General features: G+C 40.2%; 1 protein-coding gene across 3 annotated transcripts in view; it reads left to right on the forward strand.

The window, feature by feature from the left end:
* Window positions 1-17,904, forward strand: part of LOC121941510 (uncharacterized) — an 87,276-nt gene that overhangs the window by 13,325 nt on the left and 56,047 nt on the right. For 2 of the 3 annotated variants that reach the window (XM_088072864.1, XM_088072861.1), the window contains exons 2-3: window positions 10,163-11,751; window positions 13,153-13,572. In XM_088072864.1, the coding sequence (XP_087928990.1) occupies window positions 10,588-11,751; window positions 13,153-13,572 (1,584 nt within the window). In that variant the 5' untranslated portion in view covers window positions 10,163-10,587. The remainder of the gene's footprint in view (window positions 1-10,162; window positions 11,752-13,152; window positions 13,573-17,904) is intronic. The other variant, XM_042484313.2, reaches the window with a different exon arrangement.

Consider the following 17,904-nt stretch of genomic DNA (forward strand, 5'->3'; position numbering starts at 1 on the left):
TAGTATTGAGCCTTTTTTGGCCCATCCCACACAAGATTACAAGACACTGTTAGTTCACAACCATCTTCTGATCAAGCACATAAACAAAACAAAACAAAGCGTGGAAAAGGAAAAAAAAAACAAACACAAAGGAAAACACAACAAATTAAAAACAAAAAAACATTTCAAATTCCAAATTTGTCAATATGCATATATGATAATTGGTGTTAATTGTTTGTTCAGATCAGGATTCAAATGGATAGGAGAGTGATTAAAAGTGGAGCGGGTAATACGAAGTTTTTTAGCACAGCCTTTTAAGCTATCAACATTAACACTATTTTCTTCTATATTTTTTGCAAATGGGCCATTTTTGTTTTGATTGGCATCATTTATATTCAGGGTAGACGTCAATGGTGCCCTAGTTTACCCACTTGTTTATTCACTACTACAGAACATCACTGCCAATAACACTGCAGTCCAAATTAACCCTCGTCCGCTGTCCTGTATCCAGGTATTGATCCGTTAAGATAGTGGTGGTGTCAGAGCTAGCTGCTTATATAAGAACTTGATCCACGCTGCGCTGTATCACCTCAGGACCAGTTCTGATTGGACTGGCAACCTGCCAACCAGCTCCATGTAGTACCTCGTTACTCCATGTGACTCTCAACTCCGTCAGCTCCACTCTCATTACTCTAATGCCCTTTCTCTTACAGCAGTGACTCACCATGTTTTATAGTTCTCCTGGCGCTCACTGATATTAATATCGTTTAACATGATCAGTAACTCATGTGCTGCGTGTAGTGTTTTCATGTGCTTTATATACATAAGAGTGTATAATTTAAATGTCATAATATTCAAATCAGAGAAATCAGTTGCATTAATTGTTTCTTTACTATCATCACTGTGCACTTAAAGGGAGAATCATTTGTCCTTTGTCACCTGAACACACACACACTCTGTCAGCAGTGTCACGTGTCCTGCCACGACCTCTGCGCAGCATTTATGTCACATCAGAATAGAAAGAAATGCAAATTGGGCATGCACACAAATGCACCTCTAAAATGCACACACACCTCTGCGGTGACTGTAGGCGGGACGGCAGAATGACACCAGCTGGTTATTAAATCACTCACAACAGTTGCATTCATCTTCTCCCAGAGTGACTAAGCAGTCTGTTGATTTCTATGGCAACCACTTTTTCTGTATTCGGGGGTGTTTGTGTGTGATGCAGAGATACGCTTAATGTCTACTGCTGTCGTTTATACACCGCTTTTTTAGCACCACTGTCAGTGTGTGTGCTAATGACGTGTGATCATCACTGTTTATGTGTCATGCCAGTTGTTTGACTGCAGAGATGTGTGTGTACCAGCTCTGTGTGGGTGTGTGTGTGTGTTGCTGTAATGTGATGCAGTGGTGATGCTGGCCAAGTATTTCTATAAAGGTAAGGTGAGCCTGCTGCCTCCTGCCTGTTAACAAGCTCCCTGTTGGCTGTGTGCCCAACTGAAACAAAACACCATCAGCAGCACAGAGCCTGCAGTCTTTTACATCACTAGTTAATCAGATGGATTCATTTTGAGATCAATATAGATCAATATACCCTGAGTGGATTTTCTGAAAATCTGAAATAATGTGCAGGTTGATGTATTGGGAATCACTGGATTCTTATGCTAATTAATTTCCATACTGTTTGCTTTTTAAATCACCTGGATACAGTTTAATTGAGCTTGCTTGTGTAATTTGAAGAGCTGTAGCTGCTCTGGTCCCGTCGGGTGGATGATTCTGAAGCCTGGTTGGGTTTCGCTGCCTCTGCTATTGCAGAGCTGTTAATGTTTATACTGCTGTTGCAAATACACCAGCAGTGCAGTAGCTCAGTTGGATTGCAAGCTCAGACCTGATGACAGCTCACCTGAGTCCCAGGATCTGCTCTTCCTGAAACAATATTTGTGGAGAGGATGCTTTGTGTTGATCGGGGTGTTTTCCAACTCCAGCTGTTGGTATAAACTCGTCTTTTGGTCCTGATTGGTGGATGGTGACCATGAGAACGGAGGATGTAAGATAATACAACGTAACTCTGGAATTTTTCATCCTTGACCCTGTTTTTCCATTTTTTTGTCTAAGTGAACAATGTTTACAACAGTTTTTGAAATTGGTCCAGTATTGAGGGACTAGGCAGCAGCCAGCAGCAGTAGATCCGGTCAGGTCAGGTTGCTTTATCTGTACTCGTAGGAAAATTTAGTTAAATTGCAAGGCATTCACTTAACACAGTTGTCAGACACCACAGACAACATACAGGGTAGAACATGACAAGAAGATAAAAGTTAAAACAATTAAATTGCCCCAGTTCTCATAAAAAATGTCAAATATGAAATAAATAGCAATAAAAACACTAAACTACAAATCCAAACCTTAAATAAAAACAATGATCTTTTTCCAGTTCAGGTTAGAGGAAAAAGCATTTTTTTGTGTTTTCTAGGCCAAGTGCCGACTGTGACACTGACTAGAGCCTGAATCTCCCTCCTTCGCCTTGAGCCATTCACTCATTTTACTCCTCAGTTTTTTAAAAAAATCTTCTTTTTTGGCCTCTGCTGTGTTACGTCTTTCACTTTGCCTCTTCTCTGATTTTTACTTCTCCACCCCTCACCCTAATTAATGTCTATCCATTGATGTTTATGAGAAGATTTAGAGGATTTTTGCTGTCAAAAAGTGTGTGTGCATGTGTGTATACATGTTTGTGTGCAACAAGGCAGTAATCTGTCTCAGAGTGGCCATGACAGCCACAGCTGACTGCACTAGAAGCTATTTGTGGTGACCAGCTTGAGTCAACTTCATTGTTTTCAGTTGATCATTAAGGGATTTTGAACCTGGCTCAAAGTTCAGTTCACGAACTCCACCAGTGTCATGCAGCATGAAGACTAAACACACTGTTCAATCAATCAGTGATCAATCAATACTCTTTAACAAGGTCATTTGCGAGATCATTTTGAGTTTTTGGAAGTAATGCCCACAGATTCTTTATTTATTAATAAACAAAAAATGAGCAACACATCCTTTCCTGTCTTGCTCAGTTTTCTTTCTCAGGAAAATATATCTGACAGTAGATGCTGCAACAGCAAAGTTTAATATGCAGACTGCTGCAGAGGAGTTGCTCAGTGAAGCAGTGCAGACACAGAGGAGCTCTGATGGATTTTGTGCAGTACAATGCTTTTAAAAAAGAAACTCTAGTGGTTGTAGCATGTAAATATGAAGGATGTTCAGTGTAGCATACACCTTATCGTACAATTGCACTAAAACCACTGTTCAATTATCATGATGCTGTTAGTCATAGTTATGTTTATCATTCTCAAAATGAAGTCCAATAACTTTTTTTTATCACAGGAAGCATGTTGCTTCTCTAGTTTTCCTCCCACTTCAGAGGAAACTCTTAAGATTTTAGTCCTGCTTTACTGCGCCACTGCACAGGAAGAGGAAAAACTTTCATTTTAAGTTAAAAACACAGAATTGTACAGTATTTAAAACAAAAATGGCAGTGTTAGGGATGCCAGAGTTTGAGAAGTAATTGCTTAAGTGTGAATATTCACTGGGCCATGCAAAGGTGAACACACACACACACACACACACACACACACACACACACACACACACACACACACACACACACACCTAGAACTGGGGAAGCAGTGAATGTACACACACATTGGAGGTTAATATTTGCCAACAAGAAAGTTTTTAAGTAGGACTTTGTTATCAGTACCACAAGTTACAGTGTTTCCTAACTGCCATATATGTTTGAGCTTTAATACACAAAGAGACACCAGTAAAGGAACATACTGTATTTTACAATGTTCAGTCTACAGTCACTGCTCATGGAAGATAAAGCCAAAACAGCCATTGTAGCACAGCAAAACAGATAAGAAATAGCAAATATAGCATATATGAAGCAACATATATTTATAAACCTGCTCAGCCTGAAACTTTAGAAGAAATGGTTTAAGAGGAAGATGTTATAGATTTGCCGTCAAATCTATATTTAGTACAGTGCAACACATTTAACCATTACTATTCAATTACAGCCCATGAAGCTGGGGGTTAATCTTGCCAATTTGCAGGGAACATTTCTTATAGTGATCTTTTTAGGGTTTATAACCCTGGTGCTGGTAAATACATGATAGCACTGCAGCTATGGTTACTTTCTGTGTGTTATCACTTCTTTTTATATCTCGCCAGCATTAAATATTTTCCATGTTTTTTATCATTTTCCACACATGAATACTCATTTATTTAACCAGAAAACCCACTTGAGATTAAAAATCTCTTTTTTAAGAGTGTCCTGGCAAAGACAGGCAGCAACATAAGTTACAGACAACACGGAACAAAAATAAAAAATATATAACTCCACAAAACACAATATAAAACACAAAAAGAACACAAAGTAAAGTTGCTAGTTGCTAGTTGCCTCGTACGGTCATTCTGTGTTCATTGCCTGTATGGCATGGGCAGTAAAGGACTTTTTATATGTATTCTGACTGGTTCTGGCCCATTGCATCATTGCAGCATTAAAGGTCAAAGGTAAAATTCTGTTGCTCTTAGAAACATGAAATTTGACTGGTAGACAGATTATAGTCTAAGCTTCACAATGATGTATGAGTTTATAGTTTTCTGTGAAAGTTACCCTCTTTTATAGTGGCTTTACGTGTAAAATGGCAAAAAAACCCAACATAAAATTACAATGATAGAGGGATAAAAAGAGGAGTGAATGCACATAGAAAGCTACCATTGCTGCAATGCTGTCATGTATTTTCCACCACCAGGGCCATGAACCTTTGAAAAAAATAAAATAAACAACTTTAAGAAATAGTCCAATTTTGAAGGTCTGGCTCACTCAAAGACTATTACTACTGGAACTACCTTCAATTAAAGCAAAAACACAATGCTTAACCATCAAAAGGCACTTTATCTGGCTGCATAATGGCAAAGTTTGAATTAAATAAACCTCAACACAAGATTTAATATACTTTATATTGTAAAGTACTTCACTTGCACACTTATTAAATATTCTTTTGGTTGTATCAGTGGGGCTGGATGGCTTGGTGTGTTTTTAAAGTGCTCTATAAATAAAGTTGACCTTGAACTTGGCAAAAGAGCTATTTTAGTGAGGACATTAAAGGGTAACTTCAGTAGTTTTCAACCTGGACCATATTTTCCCATGTTTTTGTGTCAAGTGACTCATGGGAACAACAATTTTTTAAATTGCTCCAGTATTGACTGAGACGGCTGGAGCAACGAAACACGCTGCAGTGTAGCGTGATGGCATTGTGCATTGTCAACTTACACCCACTAAATGTGTCATTTCAAATATTAGTGTAAAGTACTTTTTCCACCGAAATCCTTAATTGGAGCTTCTGGAGGCTACCGCAGCCTGATACAATCTGAAAACCTTCTGAAAACTTTAATGGTTTTCTTCGTAGGAAGTCGTCCTAAATGAGCCTGAACAGCATGTGTAAGAGAGTGACGGAAGACAGCTTGTATGTAATTACGAAGGTTGGAACAAACAAATGTTGTGGTTGCTAAAGATCGCTGTGGGAAGAGAAAGTGGTGTTGATCACAGTGTGGACAGTTAGTGTTAAGAGCAGAGGTATGGTGTCTGCAGTGATGAAGCTGCTGATGCTGGAGTATGAAGTTAGTGAGAAAGTGTAAATGAAGAAGATAAACAAGTTTCAGGTTAATATTGTGCTATTAGTCTCTCTGGGCTCTTGCAGTTTGATTTCTCTTTATGTGTGTATTGTTATGTAATAAAAATACATGATGAGGTAACATAAACTGCTGCAGCCACAAGACTTGTTGTTGGAGTCCAGTTGAGAGCGAGTTCTGCCTCCTTCATGTTAGTTTCACATTGTTTATTCAGTTATTCTCTTGTTTGAATTAAACTCTGTGCGCAATGATTGGAGCCAAGCGAAGAAAACATTACATCATGATCTTTTGGGCTGTCCCCCTGAACAAAACAAACCCCCCTCAGAGCTTCAGAGCCATATGAAGTAATGTAGCATCTGCAGGGGGAATTACATAACACGCAAAGCAGATGGAGGGAGATGTTTTTGGGGAAGTATGTCACCTTTGAGCTCTTTTGAATAGTTAATGGGGATTACTGAATACTGCAAAGAGTGTTCATCTACACTCTTTCTAATGTGCTTTGTCTAAAAGAACACCAAAACAACCGAAACTAGACAAAGATGCACATTGAAGAAACAGCATTCCAGAAACAACAGCTGGAAATCTCATTAAACAGAGTCTAACCTCATCAGCGGTGCCCCGGGGTGGCTGAGGAGGGCGGTGGCCATCCTGATACAATTGCTGGCCCCTCTCATGAAAATGATAAAAAAAAAGAATATTTGGAGACTGACATTACTGTCTTTAAGAGGTTGTGGTGTGCTATTTAAAGTATCTTGGGAGAATAGACAACCTAAGGCCATTGACACAAGGATATCGAGCATAATTTTGATCGGTGGCGCATGTCGGTCTGTAGGTTCATTTCACTGCACTGTGCACTGCCCAGGTCATTGCATTGCTCATTCAGCAGTGACTGCTAGTAATGTCTTCACAACCCAACAGCATTGCTGAGGAAAGCATTGTGCCCACCCTCCCCTCAGCTTTGATCTGCAAACACCTTTCAGCATTGTTAGCAGTCAGCAGTTTAAAAGGAACTGGTTGGTTCTTAATGGGTGTCAAGCTATCAAAAATTATCAAAAGTAACCAAAAGCTTGCTCACTAGCTCGCTGCGAAGGGGGTTAAATAACGCTCCAAAGTTACAATGAAATTTTACTTGGGAAAAAATGGCATGGCGATTTTCCTTTGAACTCTGACCTTAATATATCTGAATAGAAATGCATTTTTTGAGTCCTCTCTTTATAGATGTGTTTGCTTCATGCTAGTTCCATGCAGTTTTGTTTTTTTTAGCACAATTAATTTTGTATGTGGTGTTAATGTGTTAAATGTTCCCTACAAACAATATGCCTCTGCTAATTAAATATGTATTTGTGTTTTTATGGAAAAAGCCCATGCAGATACATAGTGCATTAAGACGAGATTGTTAGATAGAATTCCCGAAATTAAGTGGGTTTTTGGTTTTAGTGTGCCACCCCAAGATTCAAGTCACAGAAATCAGAGAGCTCCACCTCAACCAACCAAAACAGTAAATTCCTGCTTTTACATGAATGCATGAGCAATACTAATATAATGACATCATACATTATAAGAAAACAGTCAATGGGGACATTTTTCTGCATTGTGAATACTTTAAGTACATTTTCTTAATATTACAAGCATACTTTTACATAGATTTCAAAGCAGGACTTGTAACAGAGTTTTTTTTTATGGTACAGTGTTATGAATTAACTTAAGTGAAGGATCTGAACACTACCTCCAGCACTCTTGGCTTGTCAAGTGTGTCTTAATGCATAGCAGGGTCCAACCACTCAACAATAGTCATTAACTTGAGGATTAGCTCTGTTATTCACTTCAGCTCACACACTCACTGTCAGAGTGAGGCCCCCGCAGGCCGATGGTGAAACTGATGCTAACAGGAGTGGATGAGGCGTTTGGTTGGTGCAGGGCAGTTCAAGAGTTGAAGCCAGAGAAAGTCAGTTCAGTTTTCGAGGCTTCATGTCAGAGAGAGCGGGCTGCTCACTCTGTTTGAGCGTAATGTGGGACGGCCTTTTACTCTGTGTCTTTATGTCTTTGTCTTTTAGTCTCTGCATGATGAAAGAAATCTTGCTGTGTGAGGTTCTTGAGTTTAAGGAAACATGTGCATGTCCAGAGACTTTTGAGGGGAAACAATTTCCCTCAAGAAACACAAAAACAAAATGACCTTTCATCAGGACATGAGCTTGAATGTTCCTAGACAGTCTGAAATGGCTCTGCGAGTGCCAGAGGGCAGCCGCTGTCTTGTTTCCTGACAAAATATTTCCCATAATGCGGCAGACCAACTCAGCTGAAAGGAATTCATCACTTCCATTTTGAAGTGGTAGTCCACAAGCTACGCAGTTAGTTTTACTTTTTTTCTGGCACCAGAGGACCAAATGTCAGCTGCATATGTGGCTGCCAGATTTGTTTAGGTTTTTGTTGTGCAAATGTCAGATAATTTTGGGTGCTGTGTGTCTGAGTCTGGCAGCTAAGCAGTAACTGTGGTGTTTGATAATGTCGCTGAGTCCGGCTGACGCTCTGATTTGCCCCAACCCATTCTCGTACATTATGGATAGACTGAAGGGATGATGTAACAGGAAAGAGTCTGACTATTTCAAAACACTGTGACTGTTAATCCAGCACCTGCTCTGTATGTGGTATCTGTTATTTTGTCCATCAAGTGTATTCAAAATGGGAAACGTCAGCCGTGCAAGCACTGGAAACACTTCTGCACTGCATTTATGTAGCAAAAGACTTTTTTTATTGTTCGAATTGTGACTTTGTTGTGTTTTTGTGGCTCTGATTGCAACCTGATCACCAGGATAGATGTTGGCATTTTGCAATCCACTGATACATTACATTTGTAAATTACTATGTCGTGGATGTGTGGTGAATTTTACACACAAAAACTGCAATTATGTTTTGCTTAAAACCATGCCAGTTTTGTGGCAAAAATGGAGCTGGAATGCAGGAATATGTTGCTAAAAAGTACCTACATTTGGATGCATAAATGCTGCTGTAAATGCACTGTCGGGTTGCTAAAATCAGCCACATTTAGTGGCATAAATTAGCTTGAAATGCAACATAGTGTCACTAAAAAACACCTATGTTTGATGGCACAAATTCCGCTAGAAACAGTAATAGTTTACCCATGTTTTGTGGCAAAAACGCTGCTGGAAATGCAACGTCAGGTCACTAAAAACACCCATGTTCAGTGGCACAAATTTAGCTTGAAATGCAGTGCAGGGTCACTAAAAGCATCCACATATGTGGCACAAACACCGCTGGAAACAGAGCAAAAATTTGATCAAAAACACCCATATTTGGTGGCACAAACGCTCCTGGAATTGCAGCGATGAGGGCCTACAAAACAGCTGGTGTTGTTTGTCTCCAACAGTGGTCTGCTGCTTGCCATCCACCATGCCGTAGAAACAGATGTAATAAATGTTGAAGTTGTCCATGTTTGTATGGTGATTAGAAAACACATTTAAATAAAAGAAGGATTCAGATATTCTGTTTCAGTGAGGTTATGTTTTCTCGAGCAGCTGAAGGCTTTTAACAGTGAGCCTTCACTGTGTTTCTACCTGCAATTGAGTCTTTCTGTGCTGCCCAGGGACCCTGCTGTCATTACTGGATAATAGAGATAGCACACCGTCCTGGATCTGATCGCCTTTATTTAGCTGCTCCTCTCTTTTCTCCTGGTCCCTGACCCACATACACACAGACACACATGCACGGGCAGTTACATTCAAACGGGTTTAATCTGAACGTGTGGGGCCTCTGGTTGTGAAAATAATGATACCAATTTCATTGCTTCCACAAGGAGTTTGACTTCTTGTGACTGTACTTCACACTCATCTCACAAGTCTGTTCATCATAAACATCTCCAAAAGTTTGTTTCACTTAATATCTTACCATCCTTGCAGTTGCAGTCAGTAATGCACTGAAGTCTGTGTCTGTAACTTCTTGATTTTAGCCTGCAGAGGGCAGCATTTCTCAGCCTGTTGACCATCAGTGTGCAGACACTGGGCTATTTGAGCAGCAGAGTGGGACTTCAGCAGCGGGGATAAAATAAGAATTACATACAGATAATAATACTGCTAAATTATTAGAATATATGTTTTGTAAACAGATAGGTAATTTAACATTTACAGCTGATTCTTAGTAATTACAGGAGTTATGGAGGTCCCATACAGTTTAAAACTGCTTACTTTAACAGTGCGTCAGTACCATTGAACCTGTTTGTTTGTACTGTAATTTTTCCAAATTCCAATCTGTCCCCAACATCTCCCTATTTTTTGTCTGCTTGTTTTGTCTTTTTTGTGCTTTATTGTAAAGTGTGATGTTAAAGTTTTTAGCTGTTTGTTTATTGTGAACAAAATAAATCATATTTGTAAAACTAGTATAATATCTTTGAGAAGAAAGAAGGTTAATCTTTGTAAATTTAGATTTTATTTTATTTAGAGTTTAAATGTTTAATTTTCCTTTTTTCTTTCTTTTTTTTCAGATGTTTTCAACAGCAGAGTCTTGAAAATGCAGGGATGAGTGCCCAATAGATGCTTTTCTAAATGACAGTTCTGCATCTGTCAAGGACCCGATGACCTACAGCCCTCTAGGAAATACTGCAGCATTTTTGTGCAGTTTTTAAAGTGTGGATGGATTTTGATGGAATATATTATCAAAACAGCAACGTAGAAATCCAGAGGAAAAAACTGCAAACACTGCTGCACAGAGAATGGATTGGACATTCGATCAAATGTCTGTATTCAGAGTATAAATAGAAATAAAGCTAAAAAGCCGTAAAGAGTCACTGTTCTTCCACAATCAGCGAGAACAACAGCAGAAAAAGCAAATGGGCAATTAAAATCTTGAACATCACAGATCAGGGAAAAATTGTACCGAGTGACTGACCCTCTGCCTTCTGGCCCAGCGATGAGTGTCTCTCAGCCCACCGAGGGTTTCCCTGTCAGGGCCAAAACTGGTCCCAGCATGAGGCTCCCTCTCCACAGCACAGGAGATCACAACGGGAATGCTTTCCCAATTTCCTCTTCCTCCTCCTCTTCGTCCTCCTCCTGTCTGGGGGAGTCCTCTCCTGAATCACTGCGGAGCCTGAGCAGCCTCAGCGGGGGCCGGACTGACAGCCCACTGGACTACGACATGTTTGAGGTCACCCTCATGACGACAGTGACGACCAAAACGGGACAACCGACAGATGTTGTCGTTTCAAAGTGGGTGCCTGAGGAGGAAGGTAAACCGGACGGTGATGATGACGTCTCGGTGGGAAAGATTCAAACAGTAACAGAGGTGTCAGAATCCAACGACAACTCTGTGTCTGTTTACGTGGACGCTAACAGCTGCGAGTACCGGCAAGACACCTGGGACGATAATGACAACCTGACACTGGCGTTGTCCCTGACGATAAACAGCGGCAGCCGCAGCAATAATGATGACCCCAGCAGTGGAAGCAGTAATGGGAGGAGACACGGCTCCTCAACGCCAGACTCAGATGCAACAGAAATACCTGCAGATGATGATGATGATAATGAAGAGGAGGCTTTATTTCTGTCTGTGAGCTCTGATGTGGATGTGCGGAGAAGCAGCATGACCCTCACAAGCTCAATCAGTCAGTCCAGCGACAGCACGGTGAACCCTGGAGGCTCTGCTGCGACAACTGAGATCCACTCAGAGGGGACTTTAGCTGATGATGAGACAGTGTTAGAAGAAGTCGGAGTTGTCAGTCCACCTGTGGAAAGCCAGACGGAGCCTCCTGCTTCTGATGACCGTCATGAAACCATCCAGGTATCATCTTCTGCCCATCCAGATGAAGATGCCAAGGAAATTGCATCTCCTCCTCCTGAGGAATCTGGAAGCTGTGCAGCGAGCCCTAAACCGCCCAAGCCCAACACCAGTCAGCCCGCCAGGGCAGCAAAATCCAAACCATCTCCTGCTGCTGCAACTACTGTCAGGATGACAGCGTCCACAGCCGTCAAACCGTCCAGTCTGGAGACAAAAAGAGTTTCCAAAGTGGACCTTAAAGACGTTGAAACTAAAGTACGATCACGATCCTACTCGTCTCCACCAAAAACACCCAACCAGGTACTGTAGTGTTTTTTTGAAAAGTCCATTCTCATCCCCAGGACATCAAATACTGACGCTCTGTGACGTCCTACTGCTACTGTCCAACAGGGTTGCAATTTGTCTTCCATGTCTTCCACCAGACACCAGTTAGTAAAACAAATATATAGACATGGTCTTTTGAAACATTTAAGACATAAAATTAATTCATATCATTGTATTTCTGTGGTTTAAAACTCGTCAGTCACTTTGTCGAGTTAAGAATATTGATGGCACTTGGGATGAAGGACTTCTTGAGTACATTTTTGTTGCCAGAGGGACTCTACAGCGCCTCCCAGAGCTCAGGAGCTCAAACTGGCTGAGGAGAGGATCTCAGATATCTGCTAAGATGCCCCTCGCTTTTTTCTTTGTACTTTCTGTAACAACTTGACTCAAAGGCTTTTGTGACCTGCCAAAGTTTTGATGTGCCACTGACATAATGCTAGAAAGTTTCCTCTTAAATGCACAGTTTAGGTGAAAAACTGAAACACTCTCAAGCATAGTTTTGTAAATTAATTCTAAAAATCACACAGACACACCGGCCTTTCAACCAACTCGGCTGTTAACTTGTTTGTGGCAATACTTGACCCAAAAGCAACTGATGTAGTATAAAGATTTGTTTCCCACAGTCATGGAAAACCTGGAAAGGTTATGGAATTTCACAATCACATTTTCCAAGCCTTAAAAAGTCATGGAATTTTAAAAAAAGAAAAGTTTTGGATTTTTTTTGTGTCGAATGAAATCTTAACAATATGTCATGGATATCCTTCTGTGTAATGCAACATAACGGCAAATTAATTCTCTGTAGCCATCAACAACGTAGCTCTAGTATGCGTCAGTGTGTGATTTTTTGTTTTACCGTCACATACTTTTCTTCGTATTCTTGTATTGTGTCTAAAAAATGCAGAGGAAGTAGGGCAAAAAGTAAAATGTTTTGTCATTATGGGTCCTTAAAAATTCATGGAGAGTTTTTGAAATTTTGTCCATGAAAAAGTCATTGTTGTTTTTTTTTTTTTTTTTTTTTTTTAAAGATTATTTTTTGGGCTTTTTTATTGCCTTTATTCGATAGCACAGCATAAGCGTGAAAGGGGAAGAGAGCGAGGGGGTGACATGCAGCAAGGGGCCGAGGCCGCTGCAGCGAGGACACAGCTTCTGCACATGGGCCGCCGCTCTATCCACTGAGCCACCACGCGCCCCGTCATTGTTGTTTTAATGTAATATTGCATAAGTTATTTGTGGTCGTTGTGCACTGACATTACTCGTGACATATTTACGAAATTTCACGAAAATAAGTACTTGAGAGAACAGGTTGGAGAAGCTCACACGTATCAAGTATTGTACCTCTGTCTTCTGTCTGACATTTCTAATTTCTCTTCTGCCCAGCAGAACAAATCTGCTGCAGCCAATGGAAAGAGAGCTGCTCCTAGAAAGGAGGAAGCGCAGACTGGGGATGTGGGTCGAAAGCAGAGGTCGTCCACAGGTCCAGTCAAAGTCGCTGTGCTGCTGAAATCCATCAGAGGAAAGAACAGTGACCCCAAAACCAACCACAAGACGGCAGCCAATGACTCCACTCAGCCAGAGAGGAAGAGTTTGGCCATCAGTCGAAATCTCTCTACTTCGACCAGCTCTTTGGGGTCTGAGGTGGTTGAGGAAGGACCCCTGGGCTCTCCCAGGAAGGCTGTCCAGGAAGTGCCTGATAAACACGAAACAGGACGCGAAGGTGTGGAGAGTAAACATCCAAGTGAAGATGCTCACGGGGGAACTGGAAAGGCAGCTGCGGAGAAACCGAGGAACCTCAGCAGGGTGAGTACTGTTAGTATAACGGATGTCCCTTTTCCCAGAAACCAAGACTGGACAACTTTAAAATGACATGCAGTTTAAATCTTTACATTTGTCGACGAGTCAGCAAATTTGTCGACGCTGTAGAGTAAGACAGCTGCTTTGTACAGAGTCAACGAACAGCCTTTCTTTGTTTGTTACTTTCACATTTATTGCGTAGAACCCAAATACTTTAACATGCTGCTTCTCAGACATTTTGGCGTCAGTGCTCTGTCTTTTCATGCAAACGATAATATTGCTATTGTTTACTGATCAAAAGCAAGCAGCAAACTCCCAGGCTGAAAAACGAAGCCAATGCAGAATTTTAAAAAACAGCAGTTTATCGAATAGCCACTTGAGGCCGGCTCCAAAACAGAGTAAATCCCCACAGACCTCTATGTAAAATGCTCAGCTTTACAGCAGAAATAAACATGTTTACAGCCTGGTATTAAAACGCCCCAAATTATTATTATAATGCATATTTAGGGAGGGGGCCACTTGAGTGACGGTCGCTACAGTCTGTGAATCAGATCCATCTCTCGCTCCTTCACAGCTCCAACCTCTCGTCTAAATATCATCACTTCTGGCTCCAAAAAACCAAGATGTTCAGAGTCAGAATCAGGTTTTATTGCCAAGTACATTTACACACATAAGGTATTAACTTGTTGTTTTGGTGCAAAACAATTAACGTAGACAAGGAATAAAAGTAGTAACTTTAAATTGAATAAGATACAAGATAAAAACATAAAAGCAGTACAAAATTATAAAATGAAAAATAGAATATAAAGAACACAAAATGCATGTTGATGGCTGAAAATTCCAACTCAAGACTTAAAAACAGTAGTCCACAAACCAATCAGCAACATCACGGCAAGGAGGGTCGAAAAAGGAGAAGTCACAGTTTCAAATTACGTCACGCAAAAAGGGTACAGCACATGCACTGTGAAATCTGGCCTGCAGTTGCCCAAAGGCTCAATAGCTGGCGATTATCATAGAACAAGAAAGGTAAAAGTCCATAAACAAACACATTCTGTATGCAAACGCTTTATTGTATATCTGCCTCATCAGTTTGAGCGAACCTAAAAGTTTTGTCGGGTCGAGCGCACTTAAGGAGGCTAAAAAGAGCGCACCCAAAGAGCACCTGAGCGGACATCATCCCTTTATTTCCATGCACTTTACGCATGTGTCATAGCTTTGTGACTTTTTTTTCAAACGACCTTGAGTCACGGTAGCAACAACAGGTCAATCTGACCATCCTCTGCTGGATCACAAGGCAAACGACTTCAGATAGTCCTCTGGCTTATATATCACATTGCCATCCATTGCTCGTTGATCTTTGGGGTCCAGAGCTTTCAGCTGTGCAGCCCGTCGTCTCTGGAACTCTTTCCCATAAACCATCTGTGATATTGACTCTCTCCCCACTTTCAAATCCCAACTCAAAACACACCTTTTTAGACTTGCTTATTCTGTGTGATAATTATTGTTAAACTTTTTTTTTAGCTTTTAACTGTATATCGTTTTACTTACGTCTTGACATTTTGTTGTTTTATTATTGTAATATCTGTGAGGTTACCTTGACTGTCCTGAAAGGCACCCATTAATAAAAATGTATTATTACACATTATTATTATTATTATTATTATTATTATTATTATATTAAAAAATGTCTGTTGTGCATATGCAGACTTTAAATTTTAAATTTGAAGAGTCAATTTCAGTTCAAAATTTAACTACATTCAAACAAACCAATCCCTATCCCTAACCCTGACTGAAACGCTACTCAACAGGGGAACAGATTTTGATAGAGGGGAAGCTGAACTCTGTTCATCTGCACACGCTCCGCACACTGTAGTAAAGCAGACCTGGTTGTCGGCGATGTTCCCCTTTAAACTGAGCTCCTCTGCCTTCGAGTTGTGAATTCAGTCACAGTTGACATATTAAAATGATGTCATTTTTCATTTACATGCCAACAAGGATCCAGAAACAGTTCTGGCTTGAGGTGCAGGTTATGCAACGAAGCCATTGTGAAACAGATAAGTGCCGCCATCAGCTGGAGCACTTCATCTGTGACATAACCTGCTGGTGTAAAGTGTCGGGGGAGTCTTTAGAAACAAGATAGTTTTTCCTGTGCGGATATACAGTAACATACAAAAAGTGTCTTCATCATGGTTATTTTCTTAATTTGAGCGCAAGTTGTTACACATCTTTTTAAGGTTTTATTTTTAAGTCCCAGCTTGGCAGCAAAACGGAAAACGGCAGTCATGGTATGTGCTCGAGCTGGAGCTTAACCTTATCATTAACAGTTGCACTCCGAGGACAGAAGGATGCAATTACTGTATGTAAAGTATAATTCAAGACAGGGAAATTAACTAAATAAAAGACTGACACAAAAACGTCACTGAACTTTAGTTGTCTGATCCCCTGAGCTGCATTGTTGTTGTTGTTGTTGTTGTTGAGCATCATTTGCTTACACAGGAGAGACAGAGAAGCTTAAAGTGTGCATTGGGCTTTAAATGAAGGAGTGGTACGTGTAAAGTACGTGTGCTCTGTCTCTGGTATGTGTTTTTAAAGATACAGTGAGCAGGTGACAAGTTTAAAACCTGCCCCAGCGTATTCTCTCATGGGCAGCCTGAGGGGTTTTTCAGTACAGGGTGTGTTTAGATCATGTAAACTGTGCTACAGTCACATGTACGGCACTGTAACCTTTACATATGAACAGAAACAGATCAGATGCTGTAGGCAAGAGCTGTGTTTTCTGTGCATCAGCCTTTATTTTGCAATAGTTGTGATCATAGCCAAACAAGGTAATATTTTTAAGAAGCTTATATCATGTATGCGTCACTGAACTCTGCACAGTTTTCTTATTCCGTCCTTTATGATTTGATGACAAGTTCAGATGTCTGAATGATTAAATTCTTGAAACCTAAACAAACTGACTTGATTTAAAAAAAAAAATGGGAAGAGGCTGAAGAGAAACTCAACAAGAACCAGCCCAAAAATTAGCAAGAAATTAATAGAGAGGAAAAAAAACAAAAAACAAGAAGAGAATTACTGCAAGAAATTTAAATATATAATTAAAAGAATTATAAATAGCAGTTTTCTGGATATTTTTGCATAGTTTTTTGATAATTTCCTTCTATTAATACACTCTGCTACTTTTCAGATCATTTCCTTGTTGCCTTTTACTAATTTTTAAAGGGTTCTCAAGGGCATGGAAACATTTTCCAGGCCTGAAAAAGTCATGGAATCTGTAAAAATTGTTCAAATTTTTAAAAAAAAAAGCCACTGAATTTTGTTGTGTGTAATGAAATTAATTGTAAAAGTGATCTTATGGCCTTTCATGTAATATAACATATCGGCAAATGTATTTTTCATGAGTTAGCTGTTGACGTCACAATGTTTTAATATGCATCAACTTAGGGCTGCAGGATATGTTGTTTCAGAATAGATATTGTGATTTGCGATAGTCGGGCTGAAGTATGAGCAATGTCAAGTAAGGCAAATGAAACAACAACTTCATTATTGCTTTATGGAAAGCTTGCACAGTTCTTGAGAGAGTATATTATGGGAAGTGAGATAGTGTGTAGAAAAGTATTGTTACTGGGTCAGCCAGTGCTGCAGACACAGTGAAGCGCATGCTTTTCCAAAATAGAAATATTATTATGGGTCCTTGAAAAGTCATGGAAAGGTTTTGAAATTTTGTCAATGAAAATGTGTGGGAGCCCTGTTTTTTTGGGACATTTCTTGCCAAGTTGCTCATTATGTGTTTTCCCATGTTTTTTAGAGAAATCGAACCAGTTTTCTCAGGTTTCAGAGGTTTAAATGCTACTACAAAGTGTCTGAATGCAGCACAAGAAAAGTGATGTCGATACAGGTGTTAAAGGGTAAAATAGATGTACCGAAGGCCTTTATTTTATCGCTCTTCAGAGAAATAGTGTTACACATTTGCATCCATAAACAGAGCTTCAGTCAGGCCCAGTCCGGCTGCCAGCTAGCATGTCAACACATGATTTAGTGTGTATTGGTATGCTACAGTAATCCTCGGGCTCAGCCTCTCAGCTCAGCTGAAAAGTCGATGAGGCTATAAGTTACAAGAACGCTCCGAAGTGTTTCATCCCGCCTGAATAAGCTCTGAGATTTTGGGGTAGGGTGGTGGAGGTGACAGGGCAAAAGGCTTTCTGAGTTTCAGCACAGTGGGGATTTTAATCTGAGAATGTGTTGACCAAAGTTGTGAAAACTCTTTAACTTTTTCTCATTTTCCCAATTCCCTGACTGCTGTGTTGGTGCAAATTAAAAAAACAAAACAGTTTCTCTAAG

The sequence above is a fragment of the Plectropomus leopardus genome, chromosome 3, assembly GCF_026936395.1.
Source record: "Plectropomus leopardus strain MGB_pleo_1.0 chromosome 3, ASM2693639v1, whole genome shotgun sequence".
NCBI classification, from domain to species: domain Eukaryota; kingdom Metazoa; phylum Chordata; class Actinopteri; order Perciformes; family Serranidae; genus Plectropomus; species Plectropomus leopardus.